At 38.5% G+C, this 26,645-nt stretch overlaps 3 protein-coding genes across 3 annotated transcripts; all 3 read left to right on the top strand.

Moving 5' to 3' along the window:
- The first annotated feature begins 581 nt into the window (after positions 1-581).
- On the top strand, positions 582-13,311 carry LOC145467494 (heparanase-like). Its single transcript, XM_081451048.1, has 9 exons — positions 582-1,594; positions 6,437-6,605; positions 7,357-7,404; positions 8,592-8,792; positions 9,632-9,743; positions 10,208-10,329; positions 10,518-10,520; positions 12,294-12,431; positions 13,057-13,311. Exons 1-9 carry the CDS (start codon positions 973-975, stop codon positions 13,220-13,222), a joined length of 1,581 nt encoding a protein of 526 aa, XP_081307174.1. The 5' UTR covers positions 582-972; the 3' UTR covers positions 13,223-13,311.
- A 3,219-nt stretch (positions 13,312-16,530) lies between these two features.
- Positions 16,531-17,734, top strand: LOC145475206 (inactive heparanase-2-like). The gene has a single exon (XM_081455229.1). The coding sequence runs from the start codon at positions 16,532-16,534 to the stop codon at positions 17,204-17,206; it is 675 nt and encodes a 224-aa protein (XP_081311355.1). The 5' UTR covers position 16,531; the 3' UTR covers positions 17,207-17,734.
- Positions 17,735-20,061: 2,327 nt separating this feature from the next.
- LOC145475191 (heparanase-like) lies at positions 20,062-26,611 on the top strand. Its single transcript, XM_081455224.1, has 5 exons — positions 20,062-20,951; positions 21,804-21,915; positions 23,483-23,598; positions 25,162-25,302; positions 26,334-26,611. Exons 1-5 carry the CDS (start codon positions 20,758-20,760, stop codon positions 26,548-26,550), a joined length of 780 nt encoding a protein of 259 aa, XP_081311350.1. The 5' UTR covers positions 20,062-20,757; the 3' UTR covers positions 26,551-26,611.
- Positions 26,612-26,645: the final 34 nt, after the last annotated feature.

Below are 26,645 nucleotides of genomic sequence, written 5' to 3'. Positions count from 1 at the left end.
TTAATATTTAAGTAGTTAGTAGTTTCAAAAAGATAAATTAATTCACGTAGGTGTTAAACGGACGTGTTACAAAGTTCTTTTGAATGAAATCGACTTCTAACCTGTTTTTCGCGAATAACACATTTTCTTTTTAACTAGAGTGTTACTAGGAGATATTTAGTATAAGCTAAAATGTTGCATTTATAATCTTCACTAAAGAAATCAGGTTGGCCGCGTTTTTACATCGAAGAAAATACATGTAAAACTTTACATTAAGAAAAGAACATAAAATGCATTTTAGTATTTCACCCGGTCATGACACTAAGCCTAAATAAAGATAACCATTCCAATTAAAATAACACCAACTACGAAATTTAATGAAAAATGTTATCTGTGAGGTAATTTAACTCTAAGCACAAGCGAATTGAATGTTCACCGAGTTTTTTCCATCAAGAACTTCCAACAATAGTTTTCTCCAATAACATTAAATTTTTGTTCTTTAACACTTGTAGGGAAGTCAAAATAAGAGCGAATTAATGTGCGGACCACCTGCTTAGACAAAAAAGGGGTCATTGTAGTAGCTGTTGTGGAGAGGTGGCCGTTAGTGGGGTTGGACAGTATTATTTAAAGAAATTTCAACAAAATAGTGTTCAACTGTCAGTCCATTTACTGTTATATAACATATAATTTTCAGTCCGTTTCCAATCACTGGTGTAATTTTTACATCGAAACCCGATTATTTGAAGACTGTTAAAAAGCTGATTGAAAATGCTTGGCATGGACCAGAAAAACTGTATGGAGAGGCATTACTTTATAAAACTTGGTTGCTCCGATACACTCTGGTTAATTAACATAGTGAATTAACCACCACAGTTAATATTATTCATCGATTCTCAAAGTTTCTTTCATATAAAGGTGAATATACTTCTATGAGCGTCATACCACTGCAGTTCCTCTATAGCTACGTACACTTAAGCCGGCTAACTATTCTGAATGATGTTTCGATGTTGCGGTCCATGGTTGCGTCTTCATCAGCGCTTTCTTGATTATCATGCTAGAAGAAAAATGCTCTGTGTTTCTCACGCCATAGCACTTGCATTTTTCCTTTATAGTCTCCCTCGCCACCGAAATATCAACGCTGAGGTTTCCCTTCACAAATCTGCGAACGTTTCTTTACCTCCAATTTACTTCACAGCTGATATAAACACAACCACAGTAATTGCCACTGTAGATGAAGAGTTTTTGTCTGTCAGCACCAGTTGGAGAACCATTCTTGGCTGGAACTTCAGTTCTGCTGCAGAAAAACGAATACTTGCTTTGATGAACGCTCTGATCCCTGCATATTTTCGAATTGGAGGTACTGCTGCTGAATTTGTTATTTTTACTGACGAGGTGGAGAAACGTAAGCCACTGCGACCTTTTAAACCCGTACATATTACTGGTAAAGATTTGGACAGGATTAATTGGATAGCAGAAAACGCTGGCTGGAAAGTACTTTTAGCTTTAAGTGCGTCCCGAAGAGCAACAAATGGCTCGTGCGATCTAAGCAACCCTTTGAGGATAGTAAAATATGCAGCTGACAATGGATATAAATTTGGATGGCAACTTGGCAATGGTAAGTGCATTGGTGGGCCAATCAACGTCACAAAAAAATTGCTTCAGAGTGGTGTAAAGTACGCGTTTTTATTTTTATTGTCGTCGTAATATTATTTGTAATTTTGATTTTTTTCATTAAAACATAAACAAAATAAAAATATATAAGAATACAAAAGATTTGAAAAAGTAAAAATATAAAAAATTTAACCTCCGTGGCTCAGCAACGCCATAAACCACAATGCATCGCGAATAAATGTATGATATCCCATAATCCTCCAGAAAGCTTTCTTTTTAGGGCAGAGTGCACCATTGGGATGGTTATGGGAGCTGCCTGCCGCTAAGGTACTGTGGCACTAGGCACTAAGACGCTAAGGTGTAAACTTTAATGTTTGTTTAATTGATTAATTTCAGTTAATTTATTAGTTTAGAGGCAAGGAAGTGGTGGGGGTGGGGTGGGAAAGATACATGTATCCTCTACGTAAAACACGTTCCATCGCCGTCAGGAGGGTATGAACATCGCAAAGCTATATATCTGTTTCAGGTAACCCCTTGCTCTCCTTGTGGTACCATTCTCTTAGGAACAAAACTAATTTGCCCTAAACGCATGCGCAGATTAGTTAGCGTTCGTGGCTTCTATATTAGTTGAAGGATACATTGCATACGGAATCACGCACAGATGTTGAGTGGTTTTCCTTATGGCAGAACTCAACATATAAGACGCATGCGTTCTAGCGTCGTTACTGTTATACACTATCTTTAATTTCCACGCGGTATTTTATATGTCATGCCATGTGACAGCAGTTATTTTTCAGGTAGCGCCAATTGTCCCTTTTTGTTGCAAAAGTGAAACGTTACTGTGGCTGCGTAGCTTTTAGAATTACACATAGGTCTGTTCAACAAATATCATCTGCTGTTTTCAATCTACAATAGTGTGCTTGTCAGGGTTCAAATGTATTGCTTCTCCTTAGCGGCTTGTTTATTTCCTGCCCTAATTGTGTCTGTAAGAGAGACCAAAAAGTTCCCAAGTTAGTGGCTTTAATACTCCGCAAATTGTAAATTTGTAGCAACAGAAACCAGGAAAGTGCTCAAATATTGCTGCAAACTCCGTGACACCTAATGAAAGCGCAAATTAATTTAATCAGTCTTTGAGGAGACTCATTCATATCGGCCAAGTAGCGCTGTTTATCTTCAATACTTTTCGTTGAAACGCCTCTCAGCCATCAATATCGTTGTGTGTTAATTTTGAATTTTTTATTGTTAACAACAAAGGTGGCAACAGAAAAAGAAAGTGGTATTTCGCGACTATCTGATAATTAAATTAGTTCTTGTTCATCGGTAAAAATTTGCATTTTTAGTAAAACAACATCGTTTCTGTCCCGTTTCTTAATCACTACATCAGATATTTAACTTTCTTTCATTTATCTCCAAAAAACAGGCACATCTTCGGCGTGTTTTGGAGAAAACAAGGGTTTCATATTACATGCCTTTGCGAGGAAGACAAAAGTATCAAGTTACAAAGTTGGCGCGAAGAGCTAAATTGTCACGTTTGCTGCTTCAACGTATTATCGAATTTAAAATGAACGAAAATCAACGTAAAACACCAGTAGTAATTAATTTGTACGTAATTTTTGGACCTTGAATGAAAATACAACCTTGAAACATACACACTGCAAAGGGGAAAAGCCCTAGCAGACTACCAAGGTAGACACAAACCGGAAGTGAACCGAGCAGGGGTGAGTACTTATGAGACTACCGTACCAGAGCTATCAATTGCGCTCTGCACTATCTGAGACTGTCTCACTAGTTCAAAATGGCGACCAGAATAAGGAACTCAGAGTGGTAAGAAGATATAGAGCTAGAGAAAGACCTTAAGGAGCAGGTTAGTCGTAACCTGCGACAATCTGAAATAGTAGACTCTATGAGAGCCAAATATCCGATGTATTCTTGGAGCCTGAGGACTCTATCCCGCCGTCTCCATCATTTTGGGATCAGGTACACTGACTACTTTGTCGATATAGACGAGGTGAGAGAGGCTGTGGAGAAAGAAATGAAAGGGCCAGGAAGGTTACTGGGTTACCGCTCACTACACAAGAAGGTTCGAGATTGTCGCAGATTGTCGCAGGTTACGACTAACCTGCTCCTTAAGGTCGTTCTCTGGCTCTGTATCTTCTTCCCACTCTGAGTTCCTCATTTTGAAAAAGAAAGCTTTCTGGAGGATTATGGGATATCACACATTTACTCGCGATGCATTGTGGTCTATGGCGTTGCTGGGCCACGGAGGTTATTATTTTTTTTAATTTTTATTTTCTCAAATCTTTTGTACTCTCATGCATTTTTTATTTTATTTATTTTTTAATAAAAAAAATCAATATAACAAATAAGATTATGAAAAAAAATAAAAAAATAAATAAAAATGCGTACTTTAAAAAATTACACCATTCTGAAGCAATTTTTTCTATGGCGTTGATAGGTCACCATGATATGTGCATGGGATGTAAAAATGTAATGGAAATGTGAAAATGCCGCTATACAGCCTATATTATTAATGGACAAAAATAAAATACCAGGAGTCAAAGTAAATTTTGAAAATGAAACAATTATATAGAGACTGCTAAAAATTCGGACCCTCGCATTTAGAGGTCGTGAAACATTCGATCTTTCATCTTATTTCAAAATTTTGGGTATAGTCTGATAGCCAGCTGTATGAACTTAAAATTGATACGGGGGTTTAGGTTTCTAAAGATTAAGCCGGACACATACATAGCTTGGACGCGAGACACTTCTGAGGGTACACGGTAACCTTAAGTTATTTTTGAAATGGTATCCAGTTTATTGACTCTATCTTAGCATTTTAGTGTATTTGTATACTTTTTAAACTTTTTTAGATTTAACAATTTTTAGCTACTGCATATCTACAATTTTTACTCAGGACCAGAATTTTAGCAGTCCCCTTATAATTGTTTGGTTATTATAATTATTATTATTATTATTATTATTGTTGTTGTTGTTGTTGTTGTTATTATTATTATTATTATTATCCAGTCCTTTCTGTTATCACGCACTTTTAATTTGTATGGCTGTTCACATGAGTTAAATTCGTTTCAAACTTAGCACTGAGGAAGGGCTAGGCCCGAAACGTTTGCTATAAATTAAATTTATTTCAGCACTGAATTATTACTATTTACACCTTTTGAACTGTTTACTGTGCTACGCAGCCACGGATCCTTTTGGATTACCAATATTTATTTCTAGCCCCCGTTTTATTACTGTAGGTGAAAATAATCTAAAAGTAAATTGAGAGGGAATACCATAGGAATAATCTGCATCTTCTCTTCATCCTCTCTAAAATGGAATCCAACTAAATGGAATTCGTTGTATTGATTATCAGTCACCGTTTTAATAACTTAATATCTGTAGATACTTTTCAATTCAGAACAATCGGGTGAAATGTTCTGTGTCGGCTTTCTTTTGTGGTCAGCCTCAATGAAACAGGCTAGGAACACTTTGTAGAGGGTGAAGTACGTAAAGAGGCCATTCTGAAAACTCCAGCGGGAGGCGATGGGGAATTTTTAAACTGAACCTTCTCTTCAGTCACATTTCCCATGCAGGAATGTTTGTTACGGATATTTAATATGCATTCATTTTTGCTGTTGCTGGAAAAAATATCAGTCCCAACTGCTTTAACTCTTAACATGAACGACGGACCCAGTTCGTAAATCAGTCATTACTAATAGTACGTATCTTGCCTGTGACGCGAAGCGAAGGACCACAAGATTTTCAAAACCATTCCTCCGCTTTATTTTTATTAACAGTATGATTATTTTTAATGCCACACAAAGAACACTAACACTGCTTACAATGCCATATTCACAATACGTATACATTAAGATACTTAGATGGAATACTCTACACGTTATATTACGGTACTTACACATATCTTACAATACATCAATTACACTACTTATATTGCTGTGCTCACACCATTTACAATGCAATACTTACATCATCAACATTAATAAAGACACTTACACGAAGTACACACTTTACTTACATAACGTTACATTACTTACATCACGCTACTTAACGCTACTCTTGCAATACAATATGTACACGATTTCTTCTGTGTTTTTTTTTTCTTTGTTTAAATATATACATATTTATCATATGACTTGGTCTCACATGGACTGGGAACTACCTAATTCACAAATTTCATTGTTGAAATTGATTTTGACCGCGGTCTAGATTTTCCCATCTAGACCAGCATCTAGACCGGTTACATTTTACGGTCAATAAACTATTGACAATTTCTACTAAAAATATTTATTTACGGTATGAAAGTGCCAAAAAGCCTGATTAGAAAAAACGTAAAGAAGACGAGCAAAATTTGGCAGATTTAAGTTCAGCCGATCACCGTTCGCAAGCAAAATGTCAGCTATTAAAAACCAGTTATATTAAACGAATTAAATTTCTTTGTTTGCCATATAATAAACATCTTATTAACCGAGCTTAGTCGGTCTGTATGGGAGAATCTTGACCTCGGTCGTGTCTACAGACCTTGTTTCGTTCGGTCTGTACTCACGACCTCGGTCAAGATTCTCTCATACAGATCGACCTCCTGCTAGGTTAATAAGAGCTAAATATATACATATTTTTTACATTATTTGCACTACTCACATTGCTGTTTATACTTACATCACTTACATTTTCTCCCACTCTCTCTCTCTCTCTCTCTCTCTCTCTGTCTCTTTTTTTAACGCACACAATGACATACCCGTACAATACACTAATTTCCCTAGAGGCCTCACTCTGCTTTATAGCAATGGAAAGTAGAAATAAAAGCAATTTTTCTCTGTTACAACAGAGCTAAATCATCCTCAGAAAAAACTCGATGTTGCCATTTCGCCTGACCAGCTTGCTGAAGACTTTGCAACACTTAGGAAACACTTATCAAGATTTTCTGGGGTTGATAATTTCCTTGTTGGACCAGATGTAACACAGCCAAGAGGAAATGCAATGGAATTTTTAAAAAGGTGAGGTTAGATGTCACTAAGGAAGTGCATGCAACTTTTCCAAGAATAACGCATAATTTTTGATAACTTCAACCACACAGAAATTATTTTTTGAATATGTTACAATTGCAATTAGACTACGGACCCAAGTTTTCTCTGAGTACGAGGCGTAGCTAAGTCGACTATTAAGCCTAAAATGAAGAATTATTTTCAGTTTCAAGAACAGCGCGGGCGATCGTTGTCTATTTAATAGCTAGATTATGAACTCGAGATTTCTATGAAATTGCTATTTCGTAGACGACCTCCAGCCACTACACACTAATGGCTGATAGTATAGAAGTAGCCAAGCCAATCAGATTGCAGCATTTGCATTAGTAAACTAGCAGTATTCTACTAACAGCGAATAGAAAACGATGTGAGAACCACTCAGATTTCCGGATTTCCAATAGAGCTTCGCTGATTGGCTATTAATAGGTGATAGAATTGTAATGAAAAGTTTTCCAAAAAGCATATTGGGTTCGGAAACACTTTTCTATTTTTTTGTGTAGAGATTGTGTCACAGTTTTGTTGCAATGACACAAGTCACATAGCCCCAGTGCACGATGCTGCCATATGGTATTTTTCGTTTTCCTGAACTGAGTTTTGATTTCTTATGACAATGCATTATTTTCAGTTCATTTGAAAACATTATTACCTTGAAATGATTAAGAAGACGGTTTGAGTTAATGAGGTCAGGCTTCACAACAATGTTGTTCTTCTTATTTCTTCGCAGGTTTCTTGAAAAAGGACATACTTTCATTGATGCTGTGACTTGGCATCAGTAAGTATAATTATTTGATACTTCAAATTGTTAAACAATATACTCAATCGTTTATCTTTGCTGCAAGCAGACTGTTGTATTCTTTCAGATGTTTACCAATTGCACAACATTTGACGTTTGTTTTATTCGTTGAAAGTCCTAATGAAAGTGCTAATGTCTTGCTTAGTTAGAAATTTATCACCTGAAATACACTTTTCCACAGTTTGAGACTTAAAGGAAAAAAAACTGACGACTTTATAAGCCCTCAAAGTTTTGCCCTTTTGCCCTCAAAATGATGTTTGAATTGCTCGGAAACAATATGAAATTGAAGACCAACTACTTATCAACCGAGAGTCAGGTCTTTACGGGAAAATCTCAGAGCGAGTTTTTCCCGTAAAGACCGAACGTTCGTGATTGATAAATAGTTTATTATATGTTTCTTTTCTTGGCTTTTGCAGGCCCGTAATCGGTCCGTGGGTATTACGGAAGAATAATGCCCTAGTATTAGCCAATCAGAGCGCGCGTTATATCGGTTACAAATGCAAGTCATATAATAAGAGGGGTTATTGCATGGCTAGACGTATGTGAAATGACAAGTCGATGGTATGCCATTGCATTTTCAAGGCCATCGTCCGTTTCATCGTTGATAAATTAACAGGATCGCTACATTAACATATCTTAATTTCGTGACTTTCTTTAAAATTACTTTGCGTTTTATGAGTAAATTGAAGTGCAGTGGCTACAATCCTTGGTCTCCGTCTTATCTCAAAAAGGGCTAGATGAGTGCAAGTGATGGAGTTGTTACGATCTTGGTAAAGAACCCGTTTCTATACATGTATGCCTTAACTATTATATGGGTTGCCCTGTCCCCTTCTTGAGTAACAGCTTCTATAGGGGAATATGGCAGGGGAGACGGGGGGGAGGTGGGAGTTCGGGACAGCCCCTGCACCAGTGGCCAGTGCCACTTTTAGAGACGAGGTATTTCACAAGCATCCTCTTTTTCTTATTATCGGGCTACAGTGAAGCTATTCCTTATTTTCCCAGTTATTTTAATTGGAAGTAATTCTACTTTAGTCAGGGTGTTTACCCTATGACATATTTTTCTAAAACGCTTTTAGCGTTTAACTGCATTGTGCACGTCACAGAGCAAGCAGAATTAGCAGTTGAAAGGTCAACAAGTTGAATTTTTACCTAATTTTCTCTTAAAGCTACTATGTGAGAGCTAGGAACAGTTCCCTACCTCAGTTTTTCGTACCACAAGTGTTAGATACATTACTCCAAGACCTAAACGCGGCTGATGAAGTGATCAACCAAGTCGATCCAAATCTTCCCAAGTGGTTGGGTGAAACTGCCAGTGTTTCTGGAGGAGGGGCTAAAGGAATATCGGATAGATTTGTGGCTGGTTTTATGTGAGTATGATATTATAAGAATTTCAGGTTTAGTTACGTCACGGTTTGGCCGTCTTGGAATGTTTAGCCTAAGGTTTGCAAGTTCGTCTTATGTATAATCCGTGTCAATCTTTTCCATCCTTAAACATCGTTGTTCTTTTATGTTTTATTATGCCCCTTTGATGTTTTTTTTAGGTTTAGTAAGCTATTACTACGATTAACAGTTGAGTAAGGCGGGACGAAAGTTTGGTCACTAAGTTTTAACGTAAAAATCGTGCTGTTGTCACGAGCAACTGGCTCTGTATCCATTGGCAACCTGTCGACCTTTGACGTCATTGGCAGCAAAGCGCGCGAAATTGTAGGCGACGCGACAGGCGATCAAACGCTGTTGATATTGTTGCCAACGGAAACGAGGTAAGTTGCCCGTGACAACACCATAATTTTAAGGCCAAAACTTCGTAACCAAACTTCCCTCGTGCCTTACTCAACTGATAATCGTAGTATTTTCAGGTTTCCTTCAATTTAGAGGTAATTTTGTACGTGGCCAAAATAACTCACAATACCGTGACTGAGCTCCTTTAATCGTTGTTTGACAACAATAACAAAGACAACAACAACAAAAACGGCGAAGATTCTTCTCGCTTCGCTTTCGCGGGGCGTCGCGCGAGAACAAACGAAATGACGGAACGAAACTGACTGTGACTAACAGATTATCAGTTACGCCTTTCTGGTTTGGTCCGCTTACCTCGCCCTTAGCTACGTGTATAAACAAAGCACAAAATCCCAGTGGAACTTGATTAATAAGAGTTGTTTTTTATTTTTCCGTGCTTTTATCTTGCTCACATTTCCTCCTGGTTTAGGTGGTTAAACAAACTCGGCATGGCCGCTCAACATGGTTATAAAGTAGTTATCAGGCAATCAATGTTTCAAGGAGAATATTCATTAGTTGGTAAAGACTTGGAACCAAATCCTGTAAGTTTAAACGTCTAAAAAATTCAGTCAATACTAAAAACTGTATCAGAAAAGAGTAGAAAACTAAACAGTTAAAATAATCATTTATTATGGACAGGTTTTGGGCATGTTTACTTGCGCCCGTTCAATGTACTCCAGATTATTGAATTAATCACAGTAAGTTACTGTTCAAACTGGTACAGTTGGACTTCATGATTTCGAATATCAAATACAACAAGGCCAACGTATTCTTCTAACCCCTACCCCATAATCAGGACAATATCATCTCCAGATTCTGATAATAATTTGACAAAAAGAACAACAACATTTCTGAAGCAGTTTTATCAGCTTTGTAACACAGGTCGGACCCAATTCGTCTATTTTGTAACTTCTAATAAACACTGCTTTGTTCTAAGTGGACTATTTTACGTAACCAAAGGTGTTAAGAAGATTGGACTTGAGTAAACATGATTGTATCCATGCAGGATTTTTGGCTTTCACTCCTCTATAAAAGATTATTTGGCACCAAAGTCCTAGCAGTACACCGTGCTTACTATCTTCCAGAAATGGTGAGAATCTTTGCCCATTGTACCAACAGGAAAGCTGGGTAAGTAAATGTCATTTTCTAAAATGTTGAGAGCTTTTTCCCCTCAAGGATCAATGAAAACACTTTCTACCTCTCGAGCTTCATTGAGAAAGTAAGAACTTTTTTTGAGCCCTACCCCTAGTAGAATAATACATACAGTTTTGGAACCACGCTTCCATTCTCAACTATGCAATTTATGTTTTTAGAAGATTGTGGTTTTGGAATACTTATTTAAAAAGGTATCCAACAGTTGGGTTTCATTCCGCAGAGAAATCTAGTTTGTTCTTCACGGTGGGAAATCAACACGGCTGTTAAGAAAAAAAAATAGTTTTATGGAGAGCTATAAATTTGAAGATATGAAATCATCTTCGTTGTCTTTGTTCCAAAATAAAATGAAGCACCACTTTATTGAACACTATTAGACATCCGTATATCGCTCTTCCTGGATAAAATACTGTTTTGCAATGTAAGAACTGTAGTCTACTGGTAATTAGCTTGTTTATTTCTATATTAATTTTCTTTGTGTGTGTCTATGTTTGTTTGTTTGAGTCCCTGACCTAAACATGTAAAATATATATATTTAATTGGGTGCTTGGCATTTTTAAATCTTACGTTATTTCGGGTAGCCAACACCCCTATGATATCAGCAAAACATTTTAATTTCTAACACTGTAATGAAATAAATTTTTTTTGCTGTTGTTGGAAAACTGTAATTAATTACTCGCGTTTGTATTTTGACAAATAGACTTCGCAGTTTTAACATTATTTCCTAATTCTTTCTACGTTCAATGCCAAATTTGTAAATTTCTAGGGTAGTGTTAAATTATTTTATATTTAATATGTGCACTCCCTGAGCTTCCCTGGTAATGCTATTCCAAGTCTACTTAGACTAACGTTTGTCATTGGTCGGTTACGGCAAGAGAATTTGGGGAATTCCGTCCCACTGTCAAATTCCGAAATGAAATAAAGAAACTATTCCTTGATGTGTTACAATGTGAAGATAAAGAGGTTCTCTAAATTATTACAGTATTGGAAATCCCTCTATCGTCCAAACGAGGAGGTACCGAGAATATGTTTATGGATCTTTTATTGTTGGACTACTGTCTTCTATAATCTTCGTCTAACTTCCACTGCTTCTTCTTCTACTGCTGCTTCTACTATTAAATGAACTTGACTAACAAATGCACACGCACTTAAATAGCCTATCGGTAGCTATGTGTGGGCCACACGGGACGACTGACCTTGGGGGATTAAGCATCCTTACGAAACACTAACCCAAACGCTTTCAGGCGACGTTTCAGTACCGAGATACAAAGTTCTTGAATTTAGTTTCTTGTTTCTTCTTGAATTTAAGTTCAGAGAACGAGAACCTAAACATGATCTTTGTGGGACATACAGACCAAGGCCAGTAGACAAACCCAAACATGACCATCGATGGGGTACTGTTCGGAGCCTAAGTACTCTTGATAAACTAAGATAAACTACTTGAAGTCATGAGACTTACTGTGGGGGCAGTCGTGCCCTAGAATCACAAAACCAACGCGGTAACTACAAAATGATAAACAAAATAGTAACCACGAATCAAAATTCTAAATCTATAAAATTATTGAGCTTTGTAAAAATAGTTTATTGATAATAGTATTCTAGTCGCTTATGTACGTGCACATTACACTGTTACTTTGTTTTCGGTTGCCTGTAGTTGTTTCTATTGTTTACTTGTACCTTTTATAATTTTGTCGTAAATTATCATCACTTTTTTTCTTTCTTTCCTTCTTAATAGAATCTCTGCCCCCGTCTCGATTATTTCTGGAACCAGTTTCTAGCGCAAGCAATTCTTGTAATTCTATCATAAGAAAATAAAATAAAATTAAAGTTCAAAATAAATTGAGAGCAATAATAAAGGAAAAACCGCCTCTCTTGTTACCGGATTGGTACCTTCAAAATAACTGTTATAATTTTTCTGAATTTTTCTATACACATTCAAGGTACACGCAAGGCGCCATATCGTTTATGGCTATAAATTTACATCCGAAAAGACGAGCGGAGATAACGTTTTCGGAGAGCCTTCAAGGACTTGGTTTAGAAGAATATCTTTTCACTCCAGAGGAATCCATAACCTCCAGGTTTGTCGTGAAACAAGACCATATCTCACTGTATGATCCATTGAATATTTTCGCTCGCGCGCGATTGGTCTAAACGCGTCACGTGACTGAATATTCCCCAGCTAATACTAGAGAATATCCGAGCGATATTCCCCAAATTTCAAAACCGCGCGTGTTGCGAAAAAGACTTGAAGGATAATAAACACAACAGCCTCCATTTGACGCGAAAATATGCTCGGATATTTGTCCTCGGACATAATGTGTTCCTCAAAGCTCACAGTTTTCCTCGAGCAGAGCTCTCGGAAAACTGTTTGCTTCTCGGAACCGATAACGTGCGCGGACAAATATCCGAGCATATTTTCGCGCCAAATGGAGGTTATTGTTTATATAGTCCTCTTCACGGTAACATTTTCTTAAAATTGCCTCACACACATGTTGGGTTCTAACGTAATGAAAATGACAAAAGTTAGCCGTGAAAAGGGCTATTTTGCGTACATTTCTCTTTGGGAAGTTTTAGATTTGTATTTCCCTATGATTTATAATTTCGCACGAATCGAGTTAAAGGAAGTGTCCTCTTTATCGCTCAAAGATGTAACTCGAACATGGTTTCCTAAAGGGTATTAAGCACATTTTATCTGTTTTGTAGAAAGATAAGACTTAATGGCAAGTTGCTTGAGATGGGTGTCGACTCGTCATTTCCAGTCTTCCAACCGAATCCAGTTCCGCCAGGCGATCCCCTGATCCTTCCACCCCTGACGTATGCTTTCTACGTTGTTCCTGAAGCTAATGCATTGGCGTGCTTGGAGCCATGATGGAAGGATTTCTGACAACCTAGAAATTTTAAACATTTTAAAACTCTTTGGTTTTGTGACAATTTTCAGCCTACGAAAGCTGAGCTTGATTACAGACGTCGCTCAAATCCCGTGGAAATGGATTATGGAAGACGAGCGATACACTGCAAGAAATACAGCATGGAAGAGAGACAAATAAATTCAGGAATTACTAAAAGAAAAAAGAAACGACAGAAAAAAAAATTCCTCTTCTTGTTGTTGTGGTCTTTTCGGGTTATCTTGCTTGTTGTATGAGGGGGTTAAAAAAATGGTTCGCACAATCACAGGCTAGAGGCTGGTTTCTTCCTTTCGGGTTTCATCTTTTGTAGTTGAGTCTTCTTTAATCAAATTGTTCTATGAGCAAACCTCGTGAATACAAAAGGTGAATGAAATTATGTTCGGAGCTCCTGACTATGGGCTCCTGATTATGTGTATAATTGCGTCTTTGATTTGTGTGTGTGAGTATGAGTTATGTGGTAGTTGTTTGCCAAAGAACCAAAGAGACATTTGGATAAGAGTGCGTGACAATTGAAATGAACACGACATTGCGTGGACATAAGGCCATATAACTTGATTCCGTAGGTGGGGCAACCCACCTGTAGCCGTGGTCAAAAACTAGCCTGCGTTTACATGCGATCTTAAACAGCCCTTTCATCCTGGAATGAACTTCCTTAAGTGGACGTAATGCATCAGTGAATTCCAGCAGTGTTCATCCCAGTCCTTCCGGGCAATAGACAGGTATTTGCTCACATCTTCATTCTGAAGGTGGGTCATTTGAAATTTTAGTATCAACGAGGAGCGGGCATTTGCCTACGGGACCACCCCAGAACATTTGGCACCCTTATGGATTTGGTATCATCGCATGTACATGATGTTTTCCAATAGACCAGGATCATCCTCACTTGTGTTCTCTTATCCATTCATCTTCTGTTGATCACATATAGATCAACGTGATATTATGTTGTTGGCGATAGCGTTACGAGTTGAATGCTTCGAAAATTGCTCCAAATGGTACGTGTAAAAAAGAATTTAAATAAAAGTGGCTTACGTTGTGTTTGTACTTATAATTTACTCAAAACTATATTTTAAAACCTTCAATAAATTCATAAGAAGCATTTCACCAAACCGAATTACTTGAACAAACAAAACGAAGAAATGTCAATAAACGAAATGGCAAATAGCAAATCCTGTTCTTTTTTAAAGCATAAAATTTGCAACGAAAGATGACCGAATGAAACAAATGTTGAAGAAACTTGGTTAAAATTTATTATCATTCGAGATAAAGCCAAGGAATGCATTGAGACACCCAAAATTTCAGAGACATGTGGTGTTAAAGTATACATGTATTCAGGGAGATCTTTGATTAAGACCTTCTCGCAACCCGGAGGACGATATCAATGCTTCTAAGCCATTGTTACCCTCTTAATCAGTAGGGTCTTCTTGATGCTATTTCTTACCTCTTCGAACTCTTTAAAGGTGTGATTTGGTTCTAAGTACGGAGTTTTTCCGTCTAGTAGACCAGAACACACGACGCCATGTTTGTTTTGACTGTTGGGATAAAAAATACCTTTCTACTACTCCCTAGAATATGCAAATGATCAAAGACAATCGGTACCAAAAATATATCTGGGGAGTGGCAGAGAGGCAATTTCTTAGTACTTTTTTCAAAAGGCCACTCGCCTCACCAACCCTGTGAGGGAGTTCATATGCTCCGAAATTTCCAACGTTTCCAGGACTCGACCGAGCTAGCGAGCGAGCAAGTGAGTGATCTCGACTAACTCCTATAAACTCGTCTTCACGAGTTTAAAAAGGCGAAAGTTGCGTGTGGAAAGGCGGACCTTAGAGTGTCACATGTTTCTCATCTCAATCGCGCCACCCGTGACTCTTCGCGCGCTACGCTCGGACCCAGCTCTCCGCTCAATGTCGGCAAAATGTTAATATATGTCAGCTTTCAATATCATACATACATACATACATACATACATACATAAACTTTATTTAAGCTCGAATTTCAGAGTAGCTTGACAAGCTAATATTTCCGAGAACAAAATATTTGATAACGAAAAATTAAAATAGAAATTGCTATCTACATATTTACAATTGACTTATATTAACTAATTATAAAATTGTCATTTACATGTTTCATGAATTGGCTTTACTGATGTGCTTTTTGAAGTCTGAGAAGTTACATAACCTTATAAAATTGGGTAAAGAATTCCATTCTTTTGTTGCCAGATAAGTAAAGGAGCGGAGACCAAAAGTTGTAGTTTTATCGATCTTACGAAATTAAAAAAAATAAAATAAAATAAAGGTTGTTACTCAATACTGGCTCTTTATAAAGAAAAGTGCTCCTAAAGTAACAGCAGGAACGAGATCTCTCATCAACGGTACTATTCACTGGGGAAACTACCTCAGATGGACTTGAATAGAATTAAAGACTTGGAGAAAACAGGCTTATAAAATCTTACTGCAAATTTGTCGATTGATCGATACATTGGCTAGCTAAAATATCCTATAGCTATATACCTTAGTCCTTTGGTAGTACTTGAGTTCGCAGAGACAAAATCGTACATACTTCAAGCTATCAAGCCAGAGAAGAATTCACCTTCTGGTAAACCATGTGACTCTCTGAGCTTTCAAGGACTTATGCGTTCATTGATGATAAAACAGTTAACCACTCTGAAATTGAAACATCGAGCCTTCTCAAAATCCCACCAATTTTGATGGAAAGTCGTACCCTCAAATTCGAAATAACTGCTGCAGGCCGAACCAGAAACATCAGAGTGAACACTCCTCGACGGCTTAAGCCTAACAGGAGAACAAAGAAAGATGAATGCAAGAGTCACGTCGGCGTTTTGCTGTTGACTGCAGTTACCAAGAGATATGATTTTCCACAAACACTTGCAAGCTTACGAACTGGAAGACACGATGAATGAATAAAAGATTTACACTACAACTAATATTTGAAAACTCCCTCAACATTGCATGGGCCTTAACGCGAGTACAATTTAAATGAATTTTCAAATATCACGATTGTTGTAAATAGTTAATTGTTTGAGATTTCATGCGATTGTACTGATTTATTATACGAATGAGAAAATTACGAACGCGCGCGCATAAATTTGCAGAGTAGTGCCAATCAATTAACGATAAATTGGCCTGTTTTCAACCAATCACGATGAAGTTACTTTCTCATTCATATAATAAATTGCCCTCATCGGTAACATAAATTTTAGAAGTGGACGTGTGGAGAACGGTCAAACTGAGTCTGATTATGTGGACTTGAAACAGATGATGGCTTGTATATTAGTCGATGTAAAGAGTCATAAACCTCTTGAAAAGCTTCAGTTTCCCGAAAAGATGGCTTTAATGTGTCGGCGATTATTCCGAGATCGACGCACTATAAGTACTGTACTTGTCATTGTACTTTGCGCTATTGTAATGCTCGTTAACTTGCTCAGTGTGCATCAGCGAGATATCGACAAAGTTTCTCCCTTCAAGGCTGCGGATGTTTCTTACCCACGAGCTAAGTTTACTGTAAACGTAGCTACCAGCTCAGTAATTGTTACTGTGGACGAAAAGTTTATATCTGTTGGTATACCTTGGAGGACTCTAGTTGAGTGGAACTTCACTGCTGCGGAAGAAAAACAAATAACTGCCTTAACAAAGGCTCTCTCGCCCGCTTATGCTCGGATTGGAGGTACTGCTGGTGACTTTGTTCTTTTTAATGACCTGGAGAAAACACCTGAACATTTCGTAAAACAAGCCACTTTTAATATTAATGGTAAAGATCTGGACAGGATTAATCAGATAGCAGAAAAAGCTGGCTGGCAAGTGCTATTCACATTAAGGTTGTTAAGAAGATCAAAAAATGGCTCGTGGGATTCAAGCAACCCTTTGAAAATAGTGAAATATGCAGCTGACAATGGATATAAATTTGGATGGGAACTTGGCAATGGTAAGTGAGATAAAACTATAGCATTATTTCGACAGCTTTCATGCGATATTATAAACTCACTACATGCAGTTATTTCTGAAGCTCTCATCTTAGAGGTGTTTTTAAGAACACCGTCATTACCGGTAATTGGCAAAGAACAAGATTTGAACTGAAATCATCAATGTGTCTAAAACAGCGTTTAAAGGTCTTAGTTTTTAGTTGGTTGCAAAATGAGTCGAAAAAGTGAGAGGTTCGAAATAACCAGGTCAACAAGAGGTTCCAGTGCAAGTAAGATGTGATGAAAAATCGCTTGATTTTAGGTCAAGGTAAACCAAAATCATTTCGAAATACTGGCGCGATTGGAATGACCGACTTCGAATTAGAGGGATCCAACTGTGTTGTTCTTGAGAAGGTTTTCTTTTTAGCATACGTGTATTCTCAATCCAGTTGTCACAAGTTGCTAGGCAGATTTGTGTCTCAGTCGGGTGCTTCGGTTTTGTATGGGTAATCGCATGATTTCGAGTGCAATTGGGAATAAGAAAGAGTAAAGTTTTCAAAGGCTAACAAAATTGCATTTGCATTTCAATGTAACCCAACGTGGAGGCAAGAACTTCATGGTAGGACGCATAAAGTCGCCTTCCCCCTCGCTTCATAAATGCTAACCGCAAGCAAACAACAGTAAATAAAAGGAAACTTCAGAGCGACTATATGGGTGGCCTACCTTTAATTGAATGGAACGTGCGATCAGGCGTTCTTTTTTAACAGCAGGGGGTCGCAGGTTAAACGTGGATGCAAGACAAAACAAGAAGCAATTTCAGACAGAAACTCACAGTTAGACTCCTCTAATTCGATCTCGGTTACTTCGTATTCCCCGATATTTCTAGACTTTCTAAAAGTCCTTTCCACTTAGGTCGCTAGCGTGGGCCACAGGAACCTTGCCGAATATTTTCCGAAAATTTCCAAAGATGACCGAAGAATTTCGAGGAAGATACGAAGATTTTTCCATCATACACCAACAAATTTAAACACAGTTGAAGGATCAAACATGACATCAAACATTACGCCATCGATATCATTACAGTGAAATTATCGTAATTTCACACGCGTAAAATTACGGCTTTTCTCAGGGCTGGAAATCCTTGGCAAACACCGCAGTTTACATAATAAATGCCGTAGTCTGTCAGCAGCAAGCACATCAATTAATTAATCACGAGATTTTGCGAACTAAAAAGGTCACGTCTGCGCACAAGCCAAGTGGTCCATCAGGCTGGGGCTCATCTGGGGTTTCTGTAGCATGAAGCGACTAAGATTATTTCTACTCTCCCCTGGATGGAATGCTAGTCCATCGCAGGGTTCCACGCAGCATTAAATTCGCCGGTACCCATTTATACAACCGGGAGGAAAGAGGGTCTGCGAGAGTAAAATGTCTTTTTCAAGAACGCAACACAATGTCCCCGGCCGATCAGGGTTCGAACCCGGACCGTTAGATCCGGAGACGAGCGCGCTAACGATGAGGCCACCGCGCCTTTCACAATTTTTTTTTTTGCGAACTACCGAGTTCAAGTCATTAAGCCCCGGCCAAACGATCGCAACATTTCAACGCAAAAGTCACAACATTGTTGAGCACAACATGTTGCGCGCGTTTAGCCACCCTGTTGCAACCAGTTGCGACATACACAACTGCTGCATGAAAAATTTGACCATTTTCAAACCTGACCCATCAACACCCAACATGTCGCAACACGTCGCAATAGGACGGCTAAACGCGCACAACATGTTTCGCCCAACAATGTTGCGATACATTGCGTTGAGATGTTGCGATCGTTCGGCCGGGGCTTAAAACAGAGAAATCTCTTTATTAAAATATGGCTGAAATACGTCGAGAGAAATTTTCTTTGACTTCTTTGTATTCTTGATATTTTGTTTTACAAGACAAAGAAATCGCTCTCAAGACCCCACAACTCTGTAAAACAAGCTGCCCTTTTTTTACGGTTTGGTTTTGTCCGGTAAATCGTCTTTTAGCCCTTGCCAAGTTTTGTTCAACATAGAAATTGGTTGTCAACCATAAAACCTACCAATGGTAATGTGATTGTGTTGTGGTTTCTCTCGTTTCTCGTCAGAGCCAAATCGTTACATGAAGAAGCATTTCAATATAAACGTTTCATCTGAACAACTTGCTGAAGACTTTAAAACACTAAGAAGTCATTTATCAAGCTTACCTAGCGTTAAAAATTTCCTAGTTGGACCTGATGTAACACAGCCAGGAGGACGTTCCACGCATTACTTGAAAGGGTGAGCGATTTACCTTTGAATCTCGCAATTATCTACAACTGTTCAAGCCGAGTGATCTAAAACCCTACTCAAACTAAAGACTGATGTAACGACAGCGATCAATTCTAGACGCAAAATACGATAAATTAGCCGTCGTAGTTCACGTTTTTCAAAATACACCAAACTTGGTCATTTCACGTTGTTGTTTTGAAGAGGACGGCTATGAAATGCACAAATATTTATAACGCACGTGCCCAGCTATTCTGCTCATTAAAACTTTTTGTTCGGTGACATTCTTTTTGCCGTTGCTGCCGTGGTTTGCTTAAGCTCCGTGTTGTTTTTCCCGCAACAAAACGTTTTCGCAAAAGCTGGCGTGTCACACGAGGAAAACTGTTGCTACAGGATGCCTTCGCTTCATGTCCTCGAGTATGTGCTGACCTTAACAATTATTATTTTACCTTCACAGATTTCTTGAGAAAGGTCAATCCTCTATCGATGCAGTCACTTGGCATCAGTGAGTGCACTTATTTTACATCAATATAATAATGTTAAGAAGAATATTTCACACCACAACTTGAGAACTCGGAGGTTCGTAGACTGAATTAGATTCCGACTGAAGTAGATTCCGAATCGAACGGTCCGAGTTCAAAACCTGACTGACAACATTGCATTGTATTATTATGCAAGACACTTTAAGCCTGGTTTTCACTAGCGACGCAAGCACAAGCGCAAGCACAATAATTATTATTTCACAGTGCAAACGGCCTTAACGCAGGCATAAGCACAAGCGCAAGGATTAAAATTTTGCCTTTTTTTTGTGCTTGCGCTTATGCTTGCGTTTGCGCTGCAACAAGTGAAAACAAAATACTGATCAGGCATAACACAAGCACAAGAATATTTACCACACGTGGTTAAGTTTCGCCAATGAAAACGCTGGATCCAGATTACCTCGCGCCTAAACAGTTTGGAAGTTTCGGATGGTTTTGCTTGTGCTTGTGTCTGCGTCGAATTTCGTTTTTACTTGGGTCATCCCTATTGCCTGCGTTTGTGCTTGCCCTTGTGCTTGGGCTGCTAGTGAAACCAGGCTTAACACTCACAGTGCTTTTTCCCACGGAGGTGTATTAGTGGGCACCGGTGAATTTAATAATGTGGGTAACCATGCAATGAAGACATGTACTAGTACCTAATCCAGGATGGAGTAGAAATACTTCTTGTTGCGTTCAGTTTTACAGAAGACGTGTTAAAATGTGGCACCCGTGCGATCCTTTGGTCCTAAGTTGACTCACCAATTTTCTTTGTCAGTTATGATATGAAAGCCGTGGAAAGCTCCCTACCCCAATTCTTCGTACCACAGGCATTAGATTCATTGCATCGAAGCCTAGACAAGGCTGATGAAGTTCTCGACCAAGTTGCTCCTAATCTTCCCAGGTGGTTGGGTGAAACTGCAAATGTCGCCGGAGGAGGCGCTAAAGGACTGTCAGACCGATTTGTATCTGGCTTTTTGTGAGTATGGATTTGTTTACTCACATCTTCACGCTGCACTTGTTTGATCTTTCTAAACACGCTATTGTTTCCCCGGAGGGACTCCCCCATAAAAAGGACGGAGGTGCCGGTCGGAAATTTTGAAAAGAACACCTAAGAGGTACCGAGTTTCTATTTTGTGGACGTGGCTTTATATTTTTGCCCCAAAGAAGTACCAATTCTAAAACAACACATTACATCATGTCGATTTTTTTGGGCTCAATACCCTGAAATGTATCAGAAAAGCTCCTGATGCGGACTTTTTAAGGCTGAACTTTCCAAGAGGTTTCAAAACCGCTTTTTAACGCCTAAAAGGTACGACGAACAACCCTGTTCTTTTTATACGGGACCCCCACCCCCCGAGTTGTTTCCGGTATTTTAACTTGACATATTCCTTTCCAGTACGTGTGGAGCATAGGTCCATTGAAGCCGTCCGCCCTTTCGGTCTGTTTTAAGCTATTAGGCCGGTTTTATTCTGTATCCCTACGTTGTACATTAACCTGACGCTGGTTTTGCAATGTTTTGCAATTTAACAAAAAAGAAAACGTTTTTGTACGGACTCGCTGCGCTGGCCAATATTCCTCAGCACGGCCCTCAGTTAGCCCTTAGTCCTTACTTCCCTAAGTTGGCCCTTAGTCCTTCCTTAGTTTTAAAAATTAAAATTTTTAATTATATTTTTGAGCCGTCATATCGAATCTTAATATTCGTTACAAATACCAACCGTTCTCGTTTATGTATGGTCTACATACCTTGTCCTTTATTTATAAACTCAGGACAAAATCCCAGTTCCCCTTCTCTGGCATCTTATCTTTTCCGCATCTTCTTACATTTTAGGTGGTTAAACAAACTCGGTTTGGTAGCTCAACATGGTTATAAGGTCGTTATAAGGCAGTCAATGTTTAGAGGAGAGTATTCATTGCTTGGCCAAGACTTGGAACCAAATCCTGTAAGTCTGTTGGCCTTAAGCCCTCGCTCTCACCATGCGTTTATTAATTTATGATATGAATGAGAAAATTTGAACGTTTTATGACGTGTAAATATTGTAAAAATTGATCAGGTTCTTATAAGGTCAGTAGTTTTTAATTTTAACTTATTATTACGTTGTTATTAGGTCTTTCTTTTATTTTATACACGACCCCACAAGCTTTTAGCTTTAAAACTTATCGTGTTAAAATAAAGGTTTTCTATTCTATTCTATTCTATTCTAAGTTTCTTCCTTGTGTTTGGCTGACCAAGAGCACTAGCAGGCCAATATAACGTAAACGTTTAATTTACACTGCAGTGCAAGTTAATACAGGCCCGGCGTTCTTATTTTTCTCAGTCCTTTAACAAATAAGTAGTCAATTGAAAACTCGAGCAGTGAAAATACACCACTAGTGATGTTTGAAAATTCTTTCAAATCTCCCTTGTTTAAAAGGTTCGTGCAATTTTGAGAGGGGCTTCAACTATCCCTCGTGGTGTAAACCCGTAATTGCCGTCGCATTCACTGACACAATTAAGCCCCGGCTAAACGGACTCGCAGGTAGTCGCAAGTAGCCGCAAGATGCACATGCGTAGAAACTTATGTTGGGTGGCCAAACAGACTCGCAAGTTTCCTCACAAGTGCATGCGAGTCGCAAAAAACCCATTTCAAGGCAGACATATCCTGTATTTCATTGGCTAATAGGTTGCTATAACAACGAATGGACGCCACTCAGCTTACGTTGACTTAGGTTGGGTGGCCAAACGGTGAAAAGCTTGCGTCAACTTGCATGCAAATTTGATCTCGACCAAAGTGAGCACAAGTCATCGCAAGTCAACGCAAGTGCACTAGGGGCCTGGCCAAACAGAGTAACAAGTAAACCCAAGTTTTCAACTTGCGTCTACTTGCGAGTCCTTTACTTGTGAAATCGCTCTTAAAAGAGCGACAAACCTCGATTCTTCGATCAGTGAGCACTTATAAGGATCGTTTAATACTAAAGGAAAGAATAATACAGAATGCAAGCACCAAATTATTCCATGGTTTCAAATTTTTGTGGACATGCTGGTATGTAGTATCTGGTTTTTACCTACAATATTTTTTGACGCGTCTGTTCTGAGATTTATAATTATTTTAAATTACAGTTAGTGAAAATAATCTTCAAAATTTTCTGCAAGATAAACTTCTCCAAATTAAATTCTTGGTTATTGACTGCTTTAAGAGTCAAACCATGTTTCAACCTCGGATATGCGTAGTGTTACCCATTTTTGGGAAAGAGTGAGTTTTGTTTCCCCAAGCCCCTCATAAAAGTCACTGTTTCCCTTGGGGCCAGTCATTAGGTTTTTTTTTCATACCTCTCAACTTGACGCCGGCTGGCATTCAAATTTGCCGCGGTTTCAAGGTGCATGACCTGATCACGTGCGAGCCCAAAGTTCGAGTTGTTGTTTCTCTAGGGAGTTAGTGAGTTTTGATCCATGACACGTGACACGTTCACCTCCAATGGGAAAATAAATTTGAGTTGGGAGGTAGAACGCCATTTTTTGTATCCACTCAGGATTATTGGTTAGCAGTCCTGCATAAAAGACTGTTTGGCACTAAAGTCCTTGGAATAGACCGTGGCAACCATCGTCCCGAACTGGTGAGAATCTTTGCCCATTGCACCAAGACTGGGTAAGAAGATGTCGTTCTTTAATTGTATACATTTAGCATGCAGGCTTTCGAGTGCTAAATGTTAAATTGAATATCGATCCGAGAGTCACCTGACTTTCTCAATAGACACTTTTAGATCCACCGCTATGATTCACGTGACCAAAGCCAGACGTCACGTTTGAGGTTTTCGTCTCGCGTTTTGAACGTCAAGAAGAGGGTTTTCACATAAGTCGTTTGCCTCAAGCTTTATTGCCTTGAATTTTATTTTATCCCACGTACAAATACTTCTTCTACCAATTGGCTATAATTTTTAGGCAAATAAGTAATTACCTAGCAAATTGTTGTTGTTTAATTTGTAAAACGGCACTGATCCTAAGTGGAAATCTAATATGGAGCCGGCTTAAACCTTTTTTCTTTAGAAATCTACACCTACTAGAGAAAAAACTCTTGGTTTTTTTTTTTCAATATTGACGTTATTTAGACAATACCAATGCATTGATAGGATGATTTCTATTGCCTCCAATTTACTCCAATCTAAATGGACTAACGTCCGAACGGCAAACTGCAAACGTCTAATTCAAACAGCGGGTTGGACGTTTACGCTGAACGTGTATCTTAAGGGCCCATTAACCGATTTATGCGCGTGCTCGCGCGCGTTGCTAACGAGGTGAAATTTCACTTCCGGTTACTTACGTCAGCCTGAGCGCGGTAAATAAAAACAACTCAATAACTTCCAAATTCGCTTACATTTTAGATGTTTTTCTTTGTGTTTCACAAAATGCAAAGTAAAAAAAGTACAAGCAGAGACAATAAGAAAAAGACAGAAAAACAAGAGCAATAGAAAGATAAAAGCTAACTCCGTGTGGCTTTGTTTGATCTTACCGAAGAACGCTGGTAGTGTAAATTGCGCACGCGCTGATAGGGTAACTTCCAATATCTATCGGGCGCACTTCCGGTTTCTTTAAATGCTAAAGGAAACGCGGTTTTTCATTAGATCCAGCCTTTTTCGACGGATTTCGATCAAAGCCAACGTTGAAAAGATAGCTATGCATTCCTTTTTCAAAATCATGCTCTTTTCAGAAAATTACGAATTTTTTAATATTTTGAAATTCTCTCAAAATCTGACCTTTTAGAAATGAAACAAAATCTATGCATAGCGTAATGATGACTTAAATTGAAATATTAAATCAATGGAAAAAATCTCGATAAAGTAATTTGCCAAAGAGCCTTTGCGTTTTTTCAGTATTAGTCACATGACCATGGGCGTGGCCTGATGACGTCATCACTAGTGTTACTAATCATGGCAAAGTTAAAACACATGAAATAACTCTGAACTAACTAAAAATGATGAGGTTATATGAGAATAAATTTTCCTTAGCAACGGCTCGAAAAGATCGGTTAATGGGCCCTTAAGGTCTCTAATCACACGAGATTTTCCCGGGGGAGCTAATTGTAATCAATTATTTCTAATTCCGGGGTGAAATAAAAGTTTTTTTGTTGCTTTTGTTATTGTTGTTGTCTTTCACGCGAATAAGTATACCAAGAAGTAAAAGTCGTGGTTGTATTTTGTTCTCGGCCTTGCAGGATTTACAAGCGGGGTGCTGTCTCAGTTCTGGCCATGAATTTGCACCCAAAAAACCCAGTTGATCTGCAGTTGGGACAAAATCTTCGGGAATCTGGTGTCGATGAATACCTTTTTAGTCCAGAGGGATGCATAACTTCAAGGTTGGTCATTAATTTTTGGGTTCTAATTTAATGAAAGTCAGCAGAACCGATGAGCGAACAGTTTTTAACTACAAGGTAATGTGATAATGTGTAGAAAATTGTCATGTCTTCAGTAATAAGATCGCTCGATTTCTGTGAAAGGTGAAACCGAAAGTGAGCTTTATAATTATTTAAATGGCTCACACCTACACGTGCCACAATCTGCTGAAATAAAGAACTATCAAAAACAAAATATTTACTTCAACTGCGCTGTTCTTCTTTCAGGATTTCCAGCCCTGAGAAAAGCCGATTAAAACATTCAGATCCTTCTTCGGCAACATTCGGTTATGTTCAGAAATCTTCGGTAATCTTCGGAATATTTCGGGAAAATGCTTTGGCCTTCGGACAGGGGGTCTTCGGAAACTTCTGGAGAATCTTCGGAAATTTTCGGAAAATGTTTGGAAATCTTCGGAAAGCGTCAAAACGTCGTTATTTGAATTTGTAATTAGCAAAGTTATACATGCTCGATTTTAGATATGGAAAACCTCTTCTCGTGTTCAACTTTATTTCGAGTTGAGCTCTCGATGAGAAATCCCATATTATTTTCTATTTCCGAAACGCTACGGACAACGCAAAGTTAATCTCAAGCGGTTTCCGAAGATTCTCCAAAAGTTGCCTGAAGGCCACAAGAAACCGTGTTTGCGAACATTTTTCGCAAATTTCCGAAGATTACTGACCGAAGATTTTCGAAGATAAGCGAAGGTTGTCGATGACTTCCGCGCAGTCTTAGGGGTTAACCATTGGCGTCTAACGACCAATGGTCAACCGATTGCCATATAGACGTCCTGAGGGACGTCCTAAGATTGCGCGTCGAACTGATACGTCACTTGTTCATGCTAATAATGGTAGAATTGGAAACCAGTTATAACACCAGATTGATTTAGACAGTAATTTAGCATAATACAGTACAATGGAAATTTAATTTCACCTAACAACACAATAATGATGGTTTAAACGTTCATCAGCATTTGTTTGTTTTTTTCGCTCTGTAGGAAGATGAGACTTAATGAAAACTTGCTTGTGATGGGTGCCAACTCGTCATTTCCAGTCTTCCAACCGAATCCAGTTCCGCCAGGCGATCCCCTGATCCTTCCACCCCTGACGTATGCTTTCTATGTTGTTCCTGAAGCTAAGGCAGCAGCCTGTTTGGAATCGTCAAGTCTTTTTTCTGATACCTCCCTTTTCAATATTCCACATGAATATTTTTGACGAATGCTGCATTCTTTAAGTGATGAATTACGACTCAAATGAAATCCTATTTTTTGGTGTAGTCAGGTGTTTAATTAACCGAGTGTTTAACTCGA

The sequence above is a fragment of the Orbicella franksi genome, chromosome 2, assembly GCF_964199315.1.
Source record: "Orbicella franksi chromosome 2, jaOrbFran1.1, whole genome shotgun sequence".
Lineage (NCBI taxonomy): Eukaryota > Metazoa > Cnidaria > Anthozoa > Scleractinia > Merulinidae > Orbicella > Orbicella franksi.
The sequence above is the reverse complement of the archived record's forward strand: the minus strand, read 5'-3'. Positions and strand labels throughout refer to the sequence as shown.

Bases quoted from the DNA above. Each gene is read 5' to 3' on its own strand.
- LOC145467494 (XM_081451048.1), top strand. From the start codon at position 973: ATGATGTTTCGATGTTGCGGTCCATGGTTGCGTCTTCATCAGCGCTTT. The intron at 9,744-10,207 runs GTAAGTTTAAAC...GTATCCATGCAG, and splicing joins AAGACTTGGAACCAAATCCT to GATTTTTGGCTTTCACTCCT. The intron at 12,432-13,056 runs GTTTGTCGTGAA...TCTGTTTTGTAG, and splicing joins GAGGAATCCATAACCTCCAG to AAAGATAAGACTTAATGGCA.
- LOC145475206 (XM_081455229.1), top strand. From the start codon at position 16,532: ATGATGGCTTGTATATTAGTCGATGTAAAGAGTCATAAACCTCTTGAA.
- LOC145475191 (XM_081455224.1), top strand. From the start codon at position 20,758: ATGAAAGCCGTGGAAAGCTCCCTACCCCAATTCTTCGTACCACAGGCA. The intron at 21,916-23,482 runs GTAAGTCTGTTG...GTATCCACTCAG, and splicing joins AAGACTTGGAACCAAATCCT to GATTATTGGTTAGCAGTCCT. The intron at 23,599-25,161 runs GTAAGAAGATGT...TCGGCCTTGCAG, and splicing joins GCCCATTGCACCAAGACTGG to GATTTACAAGCGGGGTGCTG.